Source organism: Stigmatopora argus, chromosome 21 (assembly GCF_051989625.1).
Source record: "Stigmatopora argus isolate UIUO_Sarg chromosome 21, RoL_Sarg_1.0, whole genome shotgun sequence".
Taxonomy (NCBI): Eukaryota; Metazoa; Chordata; class Actinopteri; order Syngnathiformes; family Syngnathidae; genus Stigmatopora; species Stigmatopora argus.
The window spans coordinates 1,126,021-1,144,383 of NC_135407.1; the positions used below are offsets into that span (position 1 = coordinate 1,126,021).

The 18,363-nt window shown below is 30.3% G+C and overlaps 1 protein-coding gene across 6 annotated transcripts in view; it reads right to left on the bottom strand.

The window, feature by feature from the left end:
* elmo1 (engulfment and cell motility 1 (ced-12 homolog, C. elegans)) overlaps positions 1 to 18,363 on the bottom strand; it is a 69,038-nt gene that overhangs the window by 6,143 nt on the left and 44,532 nt on the right. For all 6 annotated transcript variants that reach the window (XM_077590514.1, XM_077590512.1, XM_077590516.1 and 3 more), the window contains one exon: positions 17,548 to 17,711. In XM_077590514.1, coding sequence (XP_077446640.1) covers positions 17,548 to 17,711 — 164 coding nt within the window. The remainder of the gene's footprint in view (positions 1 to 17,547; positions 17,712 to 18,363) is intronic.

An 18,363-nucleotide genomic window follows, 5' to 3' on the forward strand; every position in this document is an offset into this window, starting at 1 on the left:
TCGTTTTTTAGGGGAAAAAGCCTTACTATACTATGTCGTTTTTTAGGGAAAAAAGCCTTACTTTACTATGTCGTTTTTAAAGAAAAAAGCCTTACTACACTATGTCGTTTTTTTTTAGGAAAAAAGCCTTACTATACTATGTCGTTTTTTAAGAAAAAAAAGCCTTACTATACTATGTCGTTTTTTAAGAAAAAAAGCCTTACTATACTATGTCGTTTTTTAGGGGAAAAAGCCTTACTATACTATGTCGTTTTTTTAGGAAAAAAGCCTTACTATACTATGTCGTTTTTTTAGGAAAAAAGCCTTACTATACTATGTCGTTTTTTTAGGAAAAAAGCCTTACTATACTATGTCGTTTTTTAGGAAAAAAGCCTTACTATACTATGTCGTTTTTTAGGAAAAAAGCCTTACTATACTATGTCGTTTTTAAAGAAAAAAGCCTGACTATACTATGTCATTTTTTAATAAAAAAGCGTTACTATACTATGTCGTTTTTTTTAAAGAAAAAAAGCCTTACTATACTATGTTGTTTTTTTTACGAAAAGAAAGCCTTACTATACTATGTCGTTTTTTACGAAAAAAGCCTTACTATACTATGTCGTATTTAACAAAAAAAGCCTTGCTATACTTTGTCGTTTTTTTACGAAAAAAGCCTTACTATACTATGTCATTTTTTTACGAAAAGAAAGCCTTACTATACTATGTCGTTTTTTTTTACGAAAAAAGCCTTACTATACTATGTCGTTTTTTTTTACGAAAAAAGCCTTACTATACTATGTCGTTTTTTTACGAAAAAAAGCCTTACTATACTATGTCGTTTTTTTTTACAAAAAAAGCCTTACTATACTATGTCGTTTTTAAAGAAAAAAGCCTTACTATACTATGTCGTTTTTTTAAGAAAAAAAGCCTTACTATACTATGTCGTTTTTTAAGAAAAAAGCCTTACTATACTATGTCGTTTTTTACGAAAAAGGCTTACTATACTATGTCGTTTTTTAAGAAAAACTCCTTACTGTACTATGTAATTTTTTTATGAAAAAAGCCTTACTATATACTGTCGGTTTTAAAGAAAAAAAAAACCTTACCATACTATGTCGGTTTTAAAGAAAAACGCCTTACTATACGTGGTCGTTTTTTACTAAAAAAGCCTTAATATACATGGTCATTTTTTACGAAAAAAGCCTTACTATACTATGTCGTTTTATAAGAAAAAAGCCTTACTATACTATGTCGTTTTTTAATGAAAAAAGCCTTACTATACTATGTCGTTTTTTAAGAAAAAAGCCTTACTATACTATGTTGTTTTTTAATGAAAAAAGCCTTACTATACTATGTCGTTTTTTAAGAAAAAAGCTCTATACTATGTCGATTTTTACGAAAAAAGCCTTACTATACATGGTCGTTATTTTACGAAAAAAAAGCCTTACTATACTATGTCGTTTTTTTACGAAAAAAGCCTTACTATATTATGTCGTTTTTTTAATGAAAAAAAGCCTTACTATACTATATTATGTCATTTTTTTATGGAAAAAAAGCCTTACTATACTATGTCGTTTTTTAAGAAAAAAGCCTGACTATACTATGTCATTTTTTAATAAAAAAGCCTTACTATACTATGTCGTTTTTTAGGGGAAAAAGCCTTACTATACTATGTCTATTTTTAGGGGAAAAGCCTTACTATACTATGTCGTTTTTTAGGGGGAAAAAGCCTTACTATACTATGTCGTTTTTTTAGGAAAAAAGCCTTACTATACTATGTCGTTTTTTTAGGAAAAAAGCCTTACTATACTATGTCGTTTTTAAAGAAAAAAGCCTTACTATACTATGTCGTTTTTTTAGGAAAAAAGCCTTACTATACTATGTCGTTTTTTTAGGAAAAAAGCCTTACTATACTATGTCGTTTTTTAGGGGAAAAAAGCCTTACTATACTATGTCGTTTTTTTTAGGAAAAAAGCCTTACTATACTATGTCGTTTTTTTAGGAAAAAAGCCTTACTATACTATGTCGTTTTTAAAGAAAAAAGCCTTACTATACTATGTCGTTTTTTAAGAAAAAAAGCCTTACTATACTATGTCGTTTTTTAGGGAAAAAAGCCTTACTATACTATGTCGTTTTTAGGGGGGGAAAGCCTTACTATACTATGTCGTTTTTTTAGGAAAAAAGCCTTACTATACTATGTCGTTTTTTTAGGAAAAAAGCCTTACTATACTATGTCGTTTTTAGGGGGGGAAAAGCCTTACTATACTATGTCGTATTTTAGGGAAAAAAAGCCTTACTATACTATGTCGTTTTTTTAGGAAAAAAGCCTTACTATACTATGTCGTTTTTTTAGGAAAAAAGCCTTACTATACTATGTCGTTTTTTAGGGGAAAAAAGCCTTACTGTACTATGTCGTTTTTTTAGGAAAAAAGCCTTACTATACTATGTCGTTTTTTTAGGAAAAAAGCCTTACTATACTATGTCGTTTTTAGGGGGGAAAAGCCTTACTATACTATGTCGTTTTTTAGGGAAAAAAAGCCGTACTATACTATGTCGTTTTTTAAAGAAAAAGGCCTTACTATACTATGTCGTTTTTTAGGAAAAAAGCCTTACTATACTATGTCGTTTTTTTAGGAAAAAAGCCTTACTATACTATGTCGTTTTTTTTAGGAAAAAAGCCTTACTATACTATGTCGTTTTTAAAGAAAAAAGCCTTACTATACTATGTCGTTTTTTTAGGAAAAAAGCCTTACTATACTATGTCGTTTTTTTTGGAAAAAAGCCTTACTATACTATGTCGTTTTTAAAGAAAAAAGCCTTACTATACTATGTCGTTTTTTTAGGAAAAAAGCCTTACTATACTATGTCGTTTTTTTAGGAAAAAAGCCTTACTATACTATGTCGTTTTTTTAGGAAAAAAGCCTTACTATACTATGTCGTTTTTAGGGGGGAAAAGCCTTACTATACTATGTCGTTTTTTAGGGAAAAAAAGCCATACTATACTATGTCGTTTTTTAAAGAAAAAGGCCTTACTATACTATGTCGTTTTTTAGGAAAAAAGCCTTACTATACTATGTCGTTTTTTTAGGAAAAAAGCCTTACTATACTATGTCGTTTTTTTTAGGAAAAAAGCCTTACTATACTATGTCGTTTTTAAAGAAAAAAGCCTTACTATACTATGTCGTTTTTTTAGGAAAAAAGCCTTACTATACTATGTCGTTTTTTTAGGAAAAAAGCCTTACTATACTATGTCGTTTTTTAGGGGAAAAAAGCCTTACTATACTATGTCGTTTTTTTAGGAAAAAAGCCTTACTATACTATGTCGTTTTTAAAGAAAAAAGCCTTACTATACTATGTCGTTTTTTTAGGAAAAAAGCCTTACTATACTATGTCGTTTTTTTAGGAAAAAAGCCTTACTATACTATGTCGTTTTTTTAGGAAAAAAGCCTTACTATACTATGTCGTTTTTAGGGGGGAAAAGCCTTACTATACTATGTCGTTTTTTAGGGAAAAAAAGCCGTACTATACTATGTCGTTTTTTAAAGAAAAAGGGCTTACTATACTATGTCGTTTTTTAGGAAAAAAGCCTTACTATACTATGTGTTTTTTTTAGGAAAAAAGCCTTACTATACTATGTCGTTTTTTAGGGGAAAAAAGCCTTACTATACTATGTCGTTTTTTTTGGAAAAAAGCCTTACTATACTATGTCGTTTTTAAAGAAAAAAGCCTTACTATACTATGTCGTTTTTTTAGGAAAAAAGCCTTACTATACTATGTCGTTTTTTAAGAAAAAAAAGCCTTACTATACTATGTCGTTTTTTAAGAAAAAAAGCCTTACTATACTATGTCGTTTTTTAGGGGAAAAAGCCTTACTATACTATGTCGTTTTTTAGGGAAAAAAGCCTTACTTTACTATGTCGTTTTTAAAGAAAAAAGCCTTACTACACTATGTCGTTTTTTTTTAGGAAAAAAGCCTTACTATACTATGTCGTTTTTTAAGAAAAAAAAGCCTTACTATACTATGTCGTTTTTTAAGAAAAAAAGCCTTACTATACTATGTCGTTTTTTAGGGGAAAAAGCCTTACTATACTATGTCGTTTTTTTAGGAAAAAAGCCTTACTATACTATGTCGTTTTTTTAGGAAAAAAGCCTTACTATACTATGTCGTTTTTTTAGGAAAAAAGCCTTACTATACTATGTCGTTTTTTAGGAAAAAAGCCTTACTATACTATGTCGTTTTTTAGGAAAAAAGCCTTACTATACTATGTCGTTTTTAAAGAAAAAAGCCTGACTATACTATGTCATTTTTTAATAAAAAAGCGTTACTATACTATGTCGTTTTTTTTAAAGAAAAAAAGCCTTACTATACTATGTTGTTTTTTTTACGAAAAGAAAGCCTTACTATACTATGTCGTTTTTTACGAAAAAAGCCTTACTATACTATGTCGTATTTAACAAAAAAAGCCTTGCTATACTTTGTCGTTTTTTTACGAAAAAAGCCTTACTATACTATGTCATTTTTTTACGAAAAGAAAGCCTTACTATACTATGTCGTTTTTTTTTACGAAAAAAGCCTTACTATACTATGTCGTTTTTTTTTACGAAAAAAGCCTTACTATACTATGTCGTTTTTTTACGAAAAAAAGCCTTACTATACTATGTCGTTTTTTTTTACAAAAAAAGCCTTACTATACTATGTCGTTTTTAAAGAAAAAAGCCTTACTATACTATGTCGTTTTTTTAAGAAAAAAAGCCTTACTATACTATGTCGTTTTTTAAGAAAAAAGCCTTACTATACTATGTCGTTTTTTACGAAAAAGGCTTACTATACTATGTCGTTTTTTAAGAAAAACTCCTTACTGTACTATGTAATTTTTTTATGAAAAAAGCCTTACTATATACTGTCGGTTTTAAAGAAAAAAAAAACCTTACCATACTATGTCGGTTTTAAAGAAAAACGCCTTACTATACGTGGTCGTTTTTTACTAAAAAAGCCTTAATATACATGGTCATTTTTTACGAAAAAAGCCTTACTATACTATGTCGTTTTATAAGAAAAAAGCCTTACTATACTATGTCGTTTTTTAATGAAAAAAGCCTTACTATACTATGTCGTTTTTTAAGAAAAAAGCCTTACTATACTATGTTGTTTTTTAATGAAAAAAGCCTTACTATACTATGTCGTTTTTTAAGAAAAAAGCTCTATACTATGTCGATTTTTACGAAAAAAGCCTTACTATACATGGTCGTTATTTTACGAAAAAAAAGCCTTACTATACTATGTCGTTTTTTTACGAAAAAAGCCTTACTATATTATGTCGTTTTTTTAATGAAAAAAAGCCTTACTATACTATATTATGTCATTTTTTTATGGAAAAAAAGCCTTACTATACTATGTCGTTTTTTAAGAAAAAAGCCTGACTATACTATGTCATTTTTTAATAAAAAAGCCTTACTATACTATGTCGTTTTTTAGGGGAAAAAGCCTTACTATACTATGTCTATTTTTAGGGGAAAAGCCTTACTATACTATGTCGTTTTTTAGGGGGAAAAAGCCTTACTATACTATGTCGTTTTTTTAGGAAAAAAGCCTTACTATACTATGTCGTTTTTTTAGGAAAAAAGCCTTACTATACTATGTCGTTTTTAAAGAAAAAAGCCTTACTATACTATGTCGTTTTTTTAGGAAAAAAGCCTTACTATACTATGTCGTTTTTTTAGGAAAAAAGCCTTACTATACTATGTCGTTTTTTAGGGGAAAAAAGCCTTACTATACTATGTCGTTTTTTTTAGGAAAAAAGCCTTACTATACTATGTCGTTTTTTTAGGAAAAAAGCCTTACTATACTATGTCGTTTTTAAAGAAAAAAGCCTTACTATACTATGTCGTTTTTTAAGAAAAAAAGCCTTACTATACTATGTCGTTTTTTAGGGAAAAAAGCCTTACTATACTATGTCGTTTTTAGGGGGGGAAAGCCTTACTATACTATGTCGTTTTTTTAGGAAAAAAGCCTTACTATACTATGTCGTTTTTTTAGGAAAAAAGCCTTACTATACTATGTCGTTTTTAGGGGGGGAAAAGCCTTACTATACTATGTCGTATTTTAGGGAAAAAAAGCCTTACTATACTATGTCGTTTTTTTAGGAAAAAAGCCTTACTATACTATGTCGTTTTTTTAGGAAAAAAGCCTTACTATACTATGTCGTTTTTTAGGGGAAAAAAGCCTTACTGTACTATGTCGTTTTTTTAGGAAAAAAGCCTTACTATACTATGTCGTTTTTTTAGGAAAAAAGCCTTACTATACTATGTCGTTTTTAGGGGGGAAAAGCCTTACTATACTATGTCGTTTTTTAGGGAAAAAAAGCCGTACTATACTATGTCGTTTTTTAAAGAAAAAGGCCTTACTATACTATGTCGTTTTTTAGGAAAAAAGCCTTACTATACTATGTCGTTTTTTTAGGAAAAAAGCCTTACTATACTATGTCGTTTTTTTTAGGAAAAAAGCCTTACTATACTATGTCGTTTTTAAAGAAAAAAGCCTTACTATACTATGTCGTTTTTTTAGGAAAAAAGCCTTACTATACTATGTCGTTTTTTTTGGAAAAAAGCCTTACTATACTATGTCGTTTTTAAAGAAAAAAGCCTTACTATACTATGTCGTTTTTTTAGGAAAAAAGCCTTACTATACTATGTCGTTTTTTTAGGAAAAAAGCCTTACTATACTATGTCGTTTTTTTAGGAAAAAAGCCTTACTATACTATGTCGTTTTTAGGGGGGAAAAGCCTTACTATACTATGTCGTTTTTTAGGGAAAAAAAGCCATACTATACTATGTCGTTTTTTAAAGAAAAAGGCCTTACTATACTATGTCGTTTTTTAGGAAAAAAGCCTTACTATACTATGTCGTTTTTTTAGGAAAAAAGCCTTACTATACTATGTCGTTTTTTTTAGGAAAAAAGCCTTACTATACTATGTCGTTTTTAAAGAAAAAAGCCTTACTATACTATGTCGTTTTTTTAGGAAAAAAGCCTTACTATACTATGTCGTTTTTTTAGGAAAAAAGCCTTACTATACTATGTCGTTTTTTAGGGGAAAAAAGCCTTACTATACTATGTCGTTTTTTTAGGAAAAAAGCCTTACTATACTATGTCGTTTTTAAAGAAAAAAGCCTTACTATACTATGTCGTTTTTTTAGGAAAAAAGCCTTACTATACTATGTCGTTTTTTTAGGAAAAAAGCCTTACTATACTATGTCGTTTTTTTAGGAAAAAAGCCTTACTATACTATGTCGTTTTTAGGGGGGAAAAGCCTTACTATACTATGTCGTTTTTTAGGGAAAAAAAGCCGTACTATACTATGTCGTTTTTTAAAGAAAAAGGGCTTACTATACTATGTCGTTTTTTAGGAAAAAAGCCTTACTATACTATGTGTTTTTTTTAGGAAAAAAGCCTTACTATACTATGTCGTTTTTTAGGGGAAAAAAGCCTTACTATACTATGTCGTTTTTTTTGGAAAAAAGCCTTACTATACTATGTCGTTTTTAAAGAAAAAAGCCTTACTATACTATGTCGTTTTTTTAGGAAAAAAGCCTTACTATACTATGTCGTTTTTTTAGGAAAAAAGCCTTACTATACTATGTCGTTTTTTAGGGGAAAAAAGCCTTACTATACTATGTCGTTTTTTTAGGAAAAAAGCCTTACTATACTATGTCGTTTTTTTTAGGAAAAAAGCCTTACTATACTATGTCGTTTTTAAAGAAAAAAGCCTTACTATACTATGTCGTTTTTTTAGGAAAAAAGCCTTACTATACTATGTCGTTTTTTTAGGAAAAAAGCCTTACTATACTATGTCGTTTTTTTAGGAAAAAAGCCTTACTATACTATGTCGTTTTTAGGGGGGAAAAGCCTTACTATACTATGTCGTTTTTTAGGGAAAAAAAGCCGTACTATACTATGTCGTTTTTTAAAGAAAAAGGCCTTACTATACTATGTCGTTTTTTAGGAAAAAAGCCTTACTATACTATGTCGTTTTTTTAGGAAAAAAGCCTTACTATACTATGTCGTTTTTTTTAGGAAAAAAGCCTTACTATACTATGTCGTTTTTAAAGAAAAAAGCCTTACTATACTATGTCGTTTTTTTAGGAAAAAAGCCTTACTATACTATGTCGTTTTTTTAGGAAAAAAGCCTTACTATACTATGTCGTTTTTTAGGGGAAAAAAGCCTTACTATACTATGTCGTTTTTTTAGGAAAAAAGCCTTACTATACTATGTCGTTTTTAAAGAAAAAAGCCTTACTATACTATGTCGTTTTTTTTAGGAAAAAAGCCTTACTATACTATGTCGTTTTTTTAGGAAAAAAGCCTTACTATACTATGTCGTTTTTTTAGGAAAAAAGCCTTACTATACTATGTCGTTTTTTTTAGGAAAAAAGCCTTACTATACTATGTCGTTTTTTAGGGGAAAAAAGCCTTACTATACTATGTCGTTTTTTTAGGAAAAAAGCCTTACTATACTATGTCGTTTTTTTAGGAAAAAAGCCTTACTATACTATGTCGTTTTTAAAGAAAAAAGCCTTACTATACTATGTCGTTTTTTAGGGGAAAAAAGCCTTACTATACTATGTCGTTTTTTTAGGGAAAAAGCCTTACTATACTATGTCGTTTTTTTAGGAAAAAAGCCTTACTATACTATGTCGTTTTTTTTGGAAAAAAGCCTTACTATACTATGTCGTTTTTTAGGAAAAAAGCCTTACTATACTATGTCGTTTTTTTTAGGAAAAAAGCCTTACTATGCTATGTCGTTTTTTTTAGGAAAAAAGCCTTACTATACTATGTCGTTTTTAAAGAAAAAAAGCCTTACTATACTATGTCGTTTTTTTAGGAAAAAAGCCTTACTATACTATGTCGTTTTTTTAGGAAAAAAGCCTTACTATACTATGTCGTTTTTTAGGGGAAAAAAGCCTTACTATACTATGTCGTTTTTTTAGGAAAAAAGCCTTACTATATTATGTCGTTTTTTTAGGAAAAAAGCCTTACTATACTATGTCGTTTTTAAAGAAAAAAGCCTTACTATACTATGTCGTTTTTTAGGGGAAAAAAGCCTTACTATACTATGTCGTTTTTTTAGGAAAAAAGCCTTACTATACTATGTCGTTTTTTTAGGAAAAAAGCCTTACTATACTATGTCGTTTTTAAAGAAAAAAGCCTTACTATACTATGTCGTTTTTTTAGGAAAAAAGCCTTACTATACTATGTCGTTTTTAAAGAAAAAAGCCTTACTATACTATGTCGTTTTTTAGGGGAAAAAAGCCTTACTATACTATGTCGTTTTTTAAGGAAAAAAGCCTTACTATACTATGTCGTTTTTAGGGGGGAAAAGCCTTACTATACTATGTCGTTTTTTAGGGAAAAAAAGCCGTACTATACTATGTCGTTTTTTAAAGAAAAAGGCCTTACTATACTATGTCGTTTTTTAGGAAAAAAGCCTTACTATACTATGTCGTTTTTTTAGGAAAAAAGCCTTACTATACTATGTCGTTTTTAAAGAAAAAAGGCTTACTATACTATGTCGTTTTTTTTAGGAAAAAAGCCTTACTATACTATGTCGTTTTTTTAGGAAAAAAGCCTTACTATACTATGTCGTTTTTTAGGGGAAAAATGCCTTACTATACTATGTCGTTTTTTTAGGAAAAAAGCCTTACTATACTATGTCGTTTTTAAAGAAAAAAGCCTTACTATACTATGTCGTTTTTTTAGGAAAAAAGCCTTACTATACTATGTCGTTTTTTAAGAAAAAAAGCCTTACTATACTATGTCGTTATTTAAGAAAAAAAGCCTTACTATACTATGTCGTTTTTTAGAGGAAAAAGCCTTACTATACTATGTCTATTTTTAGGGGAAAAAGCCTTACTATACTATGTCGTTTTTTAGGGGAAAAAAGCCTTACTATACTATGTCGTTTTTTTAGGAAAAAAGCCTTACTATACTATGTCGTTTTTTTAGGAAAAAAGCCTTACTATACTATGTCGTTTTTTTAGGAAAAAAGCCTTACTATACTATGTCGTTTTTAGGGGGGAAAAGCCTTACTATACTATGTCGTATTTTAGGGAAAAAAAGCCTTACTATACTATGTCGTTTTTTTAGGAAAAAAGCCTTACTATACTATGTCGTTTTTTTAGGAAAAAAGCCTTACTATACTATGTCGTTTTTTAGGGGAAAAAAGCCTTACTATACTATGTCGTTTTTTTAGGAAAAAAGCCTTACTATACTATGTCGTTTTTTTAGGAAAAAAGCCTTACTATACTATGTCGTTTTTAGGGGGGAAAAGCCTTACTATACTATGTCGTTTTTTAGGGGAAAAAAAGCCGTACTATACTATGTCGTTTTTTAAAGAAAAAGGCCTTACTATACTATGTCGTTTTTTAGGAAAAAAGCCTTACTATACTATGTCGTTTTTTTAGGAAAAAAGCCTTACTATACTATGTCGTTTTTTTTAGGAAAAAAGCCTTACTATACTATGTCGTTTTTAAAGAAAAAAGCCTTACTATACTATGTCGTTTTTTAGGGGGAAAAAGCCTTACTATACTATGTCGTTTTTTTAGGAAAAAAGCCTTACTATACTATGTCGTTTTTTTAGGAAAAAAGCCTTACTATACTATGTCGTTTTTAAAGAAAAAAGGCTTACTATACTATGTCGTTTTTTTTAGGAAAAAAGCCTTACTATACTATGTCGTTTTTTTAGGAAAAAAGCCTTACTATACTATGTCGTTTTTTAGGGGAAAAATGCCTTACTATACTATGTCGTTTTTTTAGGAAAAAAGCCTTACTATACTATGTCGTTTTTAAAGAAAAAAGCCTTACTATACTATGTCGTTTTTTTAGGAAAAAAGCCTTACTATACTATGTCGTTTTTTAAGAAAAAAAGCCTTACTATACTATGTCGTTATTTAAGAAAAAAAGCCTTACTATACTATGTCGTTTTTTAGAGGAAAAAGCCTTACTATACTATGTCTATTTTTAGGGGAAAAAGCCTTACTATACTATGTCGTTTTTTAGGGGAAAAAAGCCTTACTATACTATGTCGTTTTTTTAGGAAAAAAGCCTTACTATACTATGTCGTTTTTTTAGGAAAAAAGCCTTACTATACTATGTCGTTTTTTTAGGAAAAAAGCCTTACTATACTATGTCGTTTTTAGGGGGAAAAGCCTTACTATACTATGTCGTATTTTAGGGAAAAAAAGCCTTACTATACTATGTCGTTTTTTTTAGGAAAAAAGCCTTACTATACTATGTCGTTTTTTTAGGAAAAAAGCCTTACTATACTATGTCGTTTTTTAGGGGAAAAAAGCCTTACTATACTATGTCGTTTTTTTAGGAAAAAAGCCTTACTATACTATGTCGTTTTTTTAGGAAAAAAGCCTTACTATACTATGTCGTTTTTAGGGGGGAAAAGCCTTACTATACTATGTCGTTTTTTAGGGGAAAAAAAGCCGTACTATACTATGTCGTTTTTTAAAGAAAAAGGCCTTACTATACTATGTCGTTTTTTAGGAAAAAAGCCTTACTATACTATGTCGTTTTTTTAGGAAAAAAGCCTTACTATACTATGTCGTTTTTTTTAGGAAAAAAGCCTTACTATACTATGTCGTTTTTAAAGAAAAAAGCCTTACTATACTATGTCGTTTTTTTAGGAAAAAAGCCTTACTATACTATGTCGTTTTTTTAGGAAAAAAGCCTTACTATACTATGTCGTTTTTTAGGGGAAAAAAGCCTTACTATACTATGTCGTTTTTTTAGGAAAAAAGCCTTACTATACTATGTCGTTTTTTTAGGAAAAAAGCCTTACTATACTATGTCGTTTTTAAAGAAAAAAGCCTTACTATACTATGTCGTTTTTTTTAGGAAAAAAGCCTTACTATACTATGTCGTTTTTTAGGGGAAAAAAGCCTTACTATACTATGTCGTTTTTTTAGGAAAAAAGCCTTACTATACTATGTCGTTTTTTTAGGAAAAAAGCCTTACTATACTATGTCGTTTTTAAAGAAAAAAGCCTTACTATACTATGTCGTTTTTTTAGGAAAAAAGCCTTACTATACTATGTCGTTTTTTTTAGGAAAAAAGCCTTACTATACTATGTCGTTTTTTAGGGGAAAAAAGCCTTACTATACTATGTCGTTTTTTTTAGGAAAAAAGCCTTACTATACTATGTCGTTTTTAAAGAAAAAAGCCTTACTATACTATGTCGTTTTTTTAGGAAAAAAGCCTTACTATACTATGTCGTTTTTTAAGAAAAAAAGCCTTACTATACTATGTCGTTTTTTAAGAAAAAAAGCCTTACTATACTATGTCGTTTTTTAGGGGAAAAAGCCTTACTATACTATGTCTATTTTTAGGGGAAAAAGCCTTACTATACTATGTCGTTTTTTAGGGGAAAAAAGCCTTACTATACTATGTCGTTTTTTTAGGAAAAAAGCCTTACTATACTATGTCGTTTTTTTAGGAAAAAAGCCTTACTATACTATGTCGTTTTTTAGGGGGAAAAAGCCTTACTATACTATGTCGTTTTTTTAGGAAAAAAGCCTTACTATACTATGTCGTTTTTTTTAGGAAAAAAGCCTTACTATACTATGTCGTTTTTAGGGGGGAAAAGCCTTACTATACTATGTCGTATTTTAGGGAAAAAAAGCCTTACTATACTATGTCGTTTTTTTTAGGAAAAAAAGCCTTACTATACTATGTCGTTTTTTTAGGAAAAAAGCCTTACTATACTATGTCGTTTTTTAGGGGAAAAAAGCCTTACTATACTATGTCGTTTTTTAAGGAAAAAAGCCTTACTATACTATGTCGTTTTTTAAAGAAAAAGGCCTTACTATACTATGTCGTTTTTTAGGAAAAAAGCCTTACTATACTATGTCGTTTTTTTAGGAAAAAAGCCTTACTATACTATGTCGTTTTTAGGGGGGAAAAGCCTTACTATACTATGTCGTATTTTAGGGAAAAAAAGCCTTACTATACTATGTCGTTTTTTTAGGAAAAAAGCCTTACTATACTATGTCGTTTTTTTAGGAAAAAAGCCTTACTATACTATGTCGTTTTTTTAGGAAAAAAGCCTTACTATACTATGTCGTTTTTAGGGGGGAAAAGCCTTACTATACTATGTCGTATTTTAGGGAAAAAAAGCCTTACTATACTATGTCGTTTTTTTAGGAAAAAAGCCTTACTATACTATGTCGTTTTTTTAGGAAAAAAGCCTTACTATACTATGTCGTTTTTTAGGGGAAAAAAGCCTTACTATACTATGTCGTTTTTTTAGGAAAAAAGCCTTACTATACTATGTCGTTTTTTTAGGAAAAAAGCCTTACTATACTATGTCGTTTTTAGGGGGGAAAAGCCTTACTATACTATGTCGTTTTTTAGGGGAAAAAAAGCCGTACTATACTATGTCGTTTTTTAAAGAAAAAGGCCTTACTATACTATGTCGTTTTTTAGGAAAAAAGCCTTACTATACTATGTCGTTTTTTTAGGAAAAAAGCCTTACTATACTATGTCGTTTTTTTTAGGAAAAAAGCCTTACTATACTATGTCGTTTTTAAAGAAAAAAGCCTTACTATACTATGTCGTTTTTTTAGGAAAAAAGCCTTACTATACTATGTCGTTTTTTTAGGAAAAAAGCCTTACTATACTATGTCGTTTTTTAGGGGAAAAAAGCCTTACTATACTATGTCGTTTTTTTAGGAAAAAAGCCTTACTATACTATGTCGTTTTTTTAGGAAAAAAGCCTTACTATACTATGTCGTTTTTAAAGAAAAAAGCCTTACTATACTATGTCGTTTTTTTTAGGAAAAAAGCCTTACTATACTATGTCGTTTTTTAGGGGAAAAAAGCCTTACTATACTATGTCGTTTTTTTAGGAAAAAAGCCTTACTATACTATGTCGTTTTTTTAGGAAAAAAGCCTTACTATACTATGTCGTTTTTAAAGAAAAAAGCCTTACTATACTATGTCGTTTTTTTAGGAAAAAAGCCTTACTATACTATGTCGTTTTTTTTAGGAAAAAAGCCTTACTATACTATGTCGTTTTTTAGGGGAAAAAAGCCTTACTATACTATGTCGTTTTTTTTAGGAAAAAAGCCTTACTATACTATGTCGTTTTTAAAGAAAAAAGCCTTACTATACTATGTCGTTTTTTTAGGAAAAAAGCCTTACTATACTATGTCGTTTTTTAAGAAAAAAAGCCTTACTATACTATGTCGTTTTTTAAGAAAAAAAGCCTTACTATACTATGTCGTTTTTTAGGGGAAAAAGCCTTACTATACTATGTCTATTTTTAGGGGAAAAAGCCTTACTATACTATGTCGTTTTTTAGGGGAAAAAAGCCTTACTATACTATGTCGTTTTTTTAGGAAAAAAGCCTTACTATACTTTGTCGTTTTTTTTGGAAAAAAGCCTTACTATACTATGTCGTTTTTTAGGGGGAAAAAGCCTTACTATACTATGTCGTTTTTTTAGGAAAAAAGCCTTACTATACTATGTCGTTTTTTTTAGGAAAAAAGCCTTACTATACTATGTCGTTTTTAGGGGGGAAAAGCCTTACTATACTATGTCGTATTTTAGGGAAAAAAAGCCTTACTATACTATGTCGTTTTTTTTAGGAAAAAAAGCCTTACTATACTATGTCGTTTTTTTAGGAAAAAAGCCTTACTATACTATGTCGTTTTTTAGGGGAAAAAAGCCTTACTATACTATGTCGTTTTTTAAGGAAAAAAGCCTTACTATACTATGTCGTTTTTTAAAGAAAAAGGCCTTACTATACTATGTCGTTTTTTAGGAAAAAAGCCTTACTATACTATGTCGTTTTTTTAGGAAAAAAGCCTTACTATACTATGTCGTTTTTTTTTAGGAAAAAAGCCTTACTATACTATGTCGTTTTTAAAGAAAAAAGGCTTACTATACTATGTCGTTTTTTTAGGAAAAAAGCCTTACTATACTATGTCGTTTTTTTAGGAAAAAAGCCTTACTATACTATGTCGTTTTTTAGGGGAAAAAAGCCTTACTATACTATGTCGTTTTTTTAGGAAAAAAGCCTTACTATACTATGTCGTTTTTAAAGAAAAAAGCCTTACTATACTATGTCGTTTTTTTAGGAAAAAAGCCTTACTATACTATGTCGTTTTTTAAGAAAAAAAGCCTTACTATACTATGTCGTTTTTTAAGAAAAAAAGCCTTACTATACTATGTCGTTTTTTAGGGGAAAAAGCCTTACTATACTATGTCTATTTTTAGGGGAAAAAGCCTTACTATACTATGTCGTTTTTTAGGGGAAAAAAGCCTTACTATACTATGTCGTTTTTTTAGGAAAAAAGCCTTACTATACTATGTCGTTTTTTTAGGAAAAAAGCCTTACTATACTATGTCGTTTTTTAGGGGGAAAAAGCCTTACTATACTATGTCGTTTTTTTAGGAAAAAAGCCTTACTATACTATGTCGTTTTTTTTAGGAAAAAAGCCTTACTATACTATGTCGTTTTTAGGGGGGAAAAGCCTTACTATACTATGTCGTATTTTAGGGAAAAAAAGCCTTACTATACTATGTCGTTTTTTTAGGAAAAAAGCCTTACTATACTATGTCGTTTTTTTAGGAAAAAAGCCTTACTATACTATGTCGTTTTTTAGGGGAAAAAAGCCTTACTATACTATGTCGTTTTTTAAGGAAAAAAGCCTTACTATACTATGTCGTTTTTAGGGGGGAAAAGCCTTACTATACTATGTCGTTTTTTAGGGGAAAAAAAGCCGTACTATACTATGTCGTTTTTTAAAGAAAAAGGCCTTACTATACTATGTCGTTTTTTTAGGAAAAAAGCCTTACTATACTATGTCGTTTTTTTAGGAAAAAAGCCTTACTATACTATGTCGTTTTTTTTTAGGAAAAAAGCCTTACTATACTATGTCGTTTTTAAAGAAAAAAGGCTTACTATACTATGTCGTTTTTTTAGGAAAAAAGCCTTACTATACTATGTCGTTTTTTTTAGGAAAAAAGCCTAACTATACTATGTCGTTTTTTAGGGGAAAAAAGCCTTACTATACTATGTCGTTTTTTTAGGAAAAAAGCCTTACTATACTATGTCGTTTTTTTAGGAAAAAAGCCTTACTATACTATGTCGTTTTTAAAGAAAAAAGCCTTACTATACTATGTCGTTTTTTTTTAGGAAAAAAGCCTTACTATACTATGTCGTTTTTTTAGGAAAAAAGCCTTACTATACTATGTCGTTTTTTAGGGGAAAAAAGCCTTACTATACTATGTCGTTTTTTTAGGAAAAAAGCCTTACTATACTATGTCGTTTTTTTAGGAAAAAAGCCTTACTATACTATGTCGTTTTTAAAGAAAAAAGCCTTACTATACTATGTCGTTTTTTAGGGGAAAAAAGCCTTACTATACTATGTCGTTTTTAAAGAAAAAAGCCTTACTATACTATGTCGTTTTTTAGGGGGGAAAAGCCTTACTACTATGACGTTTTTTTTTAAGAAAAAAAGCCTTACTATACTATGTTGTTTTTTTACGAAAAGAAAGCCTTACTATACTATGTCATTTTTTACGAAAAAAGCCTTGCTATACTTTGTCGTTTTTTTACGAAAAAAGCCTTACTATACTATGTCGTTTTTTAACGAAAAGAAAGCCTTACTATACTATGTCGTTTTTTTATGAAAAAAGCCTTACTATACTATGTCGTTTTTTTTTACGAAAAAAGCCTTACTATACTATGTCGTTTTTTTACGAAAAGAAAGCCTTACTATACTATGTCGTTTTTTTATGAAAAAAGCCTTACTATACTATGTCGTTTTTTTACGAAAAAAAGCCTTACTATACTATGTCGTTTTTTTTACAAAAAAAGCCTTACTATACTATGTCGTTTTTAAAGAAAAAAGCCTTACTATACTATGTTGTTTTTAAAGAAAAAAAGCCTTACTATACTATGTCGTTTTTTAAGAAAAAAGCCTTACTATACTATGTCGTTTTTTACGAAAAAGGCTTACTATACTATGTCGTTTTTTTAATGAAAAAAAGCCTTACTATACTATGTCATTTTTTATGGAAAAAAAGCCTTACTATACTATGTCGTTTTTTTAAGAAAAAAGCCTTGGATGTATGTGCATCCATACATGGATGTATGTGCATCCATACATGGATGTATGTGCATACATACATGGATGTATGTGCATCCATACATGGATGTATGTGCATCCATACATGGATGTATGTGCATACATACATGGATGTATGTGCATACATACATGGATGGATGTACATACATACATGGATGTACATACATACATGGATGTACATACGCACGCACGTACATACGCAGGCATATATGTTCATACGCACGCATGCATGTTCATACACATGCACATATGCACGCATGTATGAATGTACATACATATGTATGAATGTGTTTCAATCCCGCTCTTACGCGACACTGCCTTCCTGTGGTTGAGTGGTAGCAAGTGTGACAACCAAGCCCATTCTCCTACATACAAAATGCACTTGTTTTCTTGTGTGTTCGGCAGACTCACAGGATGGGGCGGGACTGGAAGTCCTCTTGATTCATCCTCTCCGACTGTCGTATTTTGAGTATCTCGGCGTAACTCAGGTTCTGTAGGCGACTCTTGAACTGGTCCAGTGAGTTAGGCTTCAGTGTCAGTGCTCGCATGATCTGCTCCCGCACCACCTGCATGACCTGCACCACAGGAAGGAGTGGGATCAGTGACAGGAAGTCAAACCACAGATTTGAGCATCCTAATGGTGTCGGGGAGCCTCCCTCCAAAGACTATCTCCCCGAAACTAATCGCAAATAAGTAGGAGAAAGCACAGAGATGACATGGGGTAGCGTGAATAATCCTTTTAATTCGTTTGCTAAATTGTCACCTTTAAAATGGCAGGCTCAGGTGTGAACAGATTACAAAAGAAAGGTAAGAAAACCTAGAGCTCTTTATCAATTTCTATTCCTTTAGATATTTTTGTAAATAGCCACATGTACTGTATATGCATAAATACACGTCTGTAAAAGAATTATCCATTAAAAACGAGGCTCAAAATGTGTTCTCATGTCATTATTAGCATTTTCTGCTACAAATGTCCTGTTGTCACATGGTATGAAACACCAATCAAAAAAAGCTCCTGCCACGTCCCGCCCAAGCTACCACGAGTGTGTCACATTGGATCTCCACTACCCAACTCAAGGAGCATCATTAAAAAGAATGATGAGACTGAGCCACATCCCAGCATGCAAAGAAACACACAATCAAGACCATTGATGCATGCAAACAGAATAAAGAGGAAAATGCTGTCAACTGCTGCTCACCCTAACGGATGATGATGATCTCGGGCTT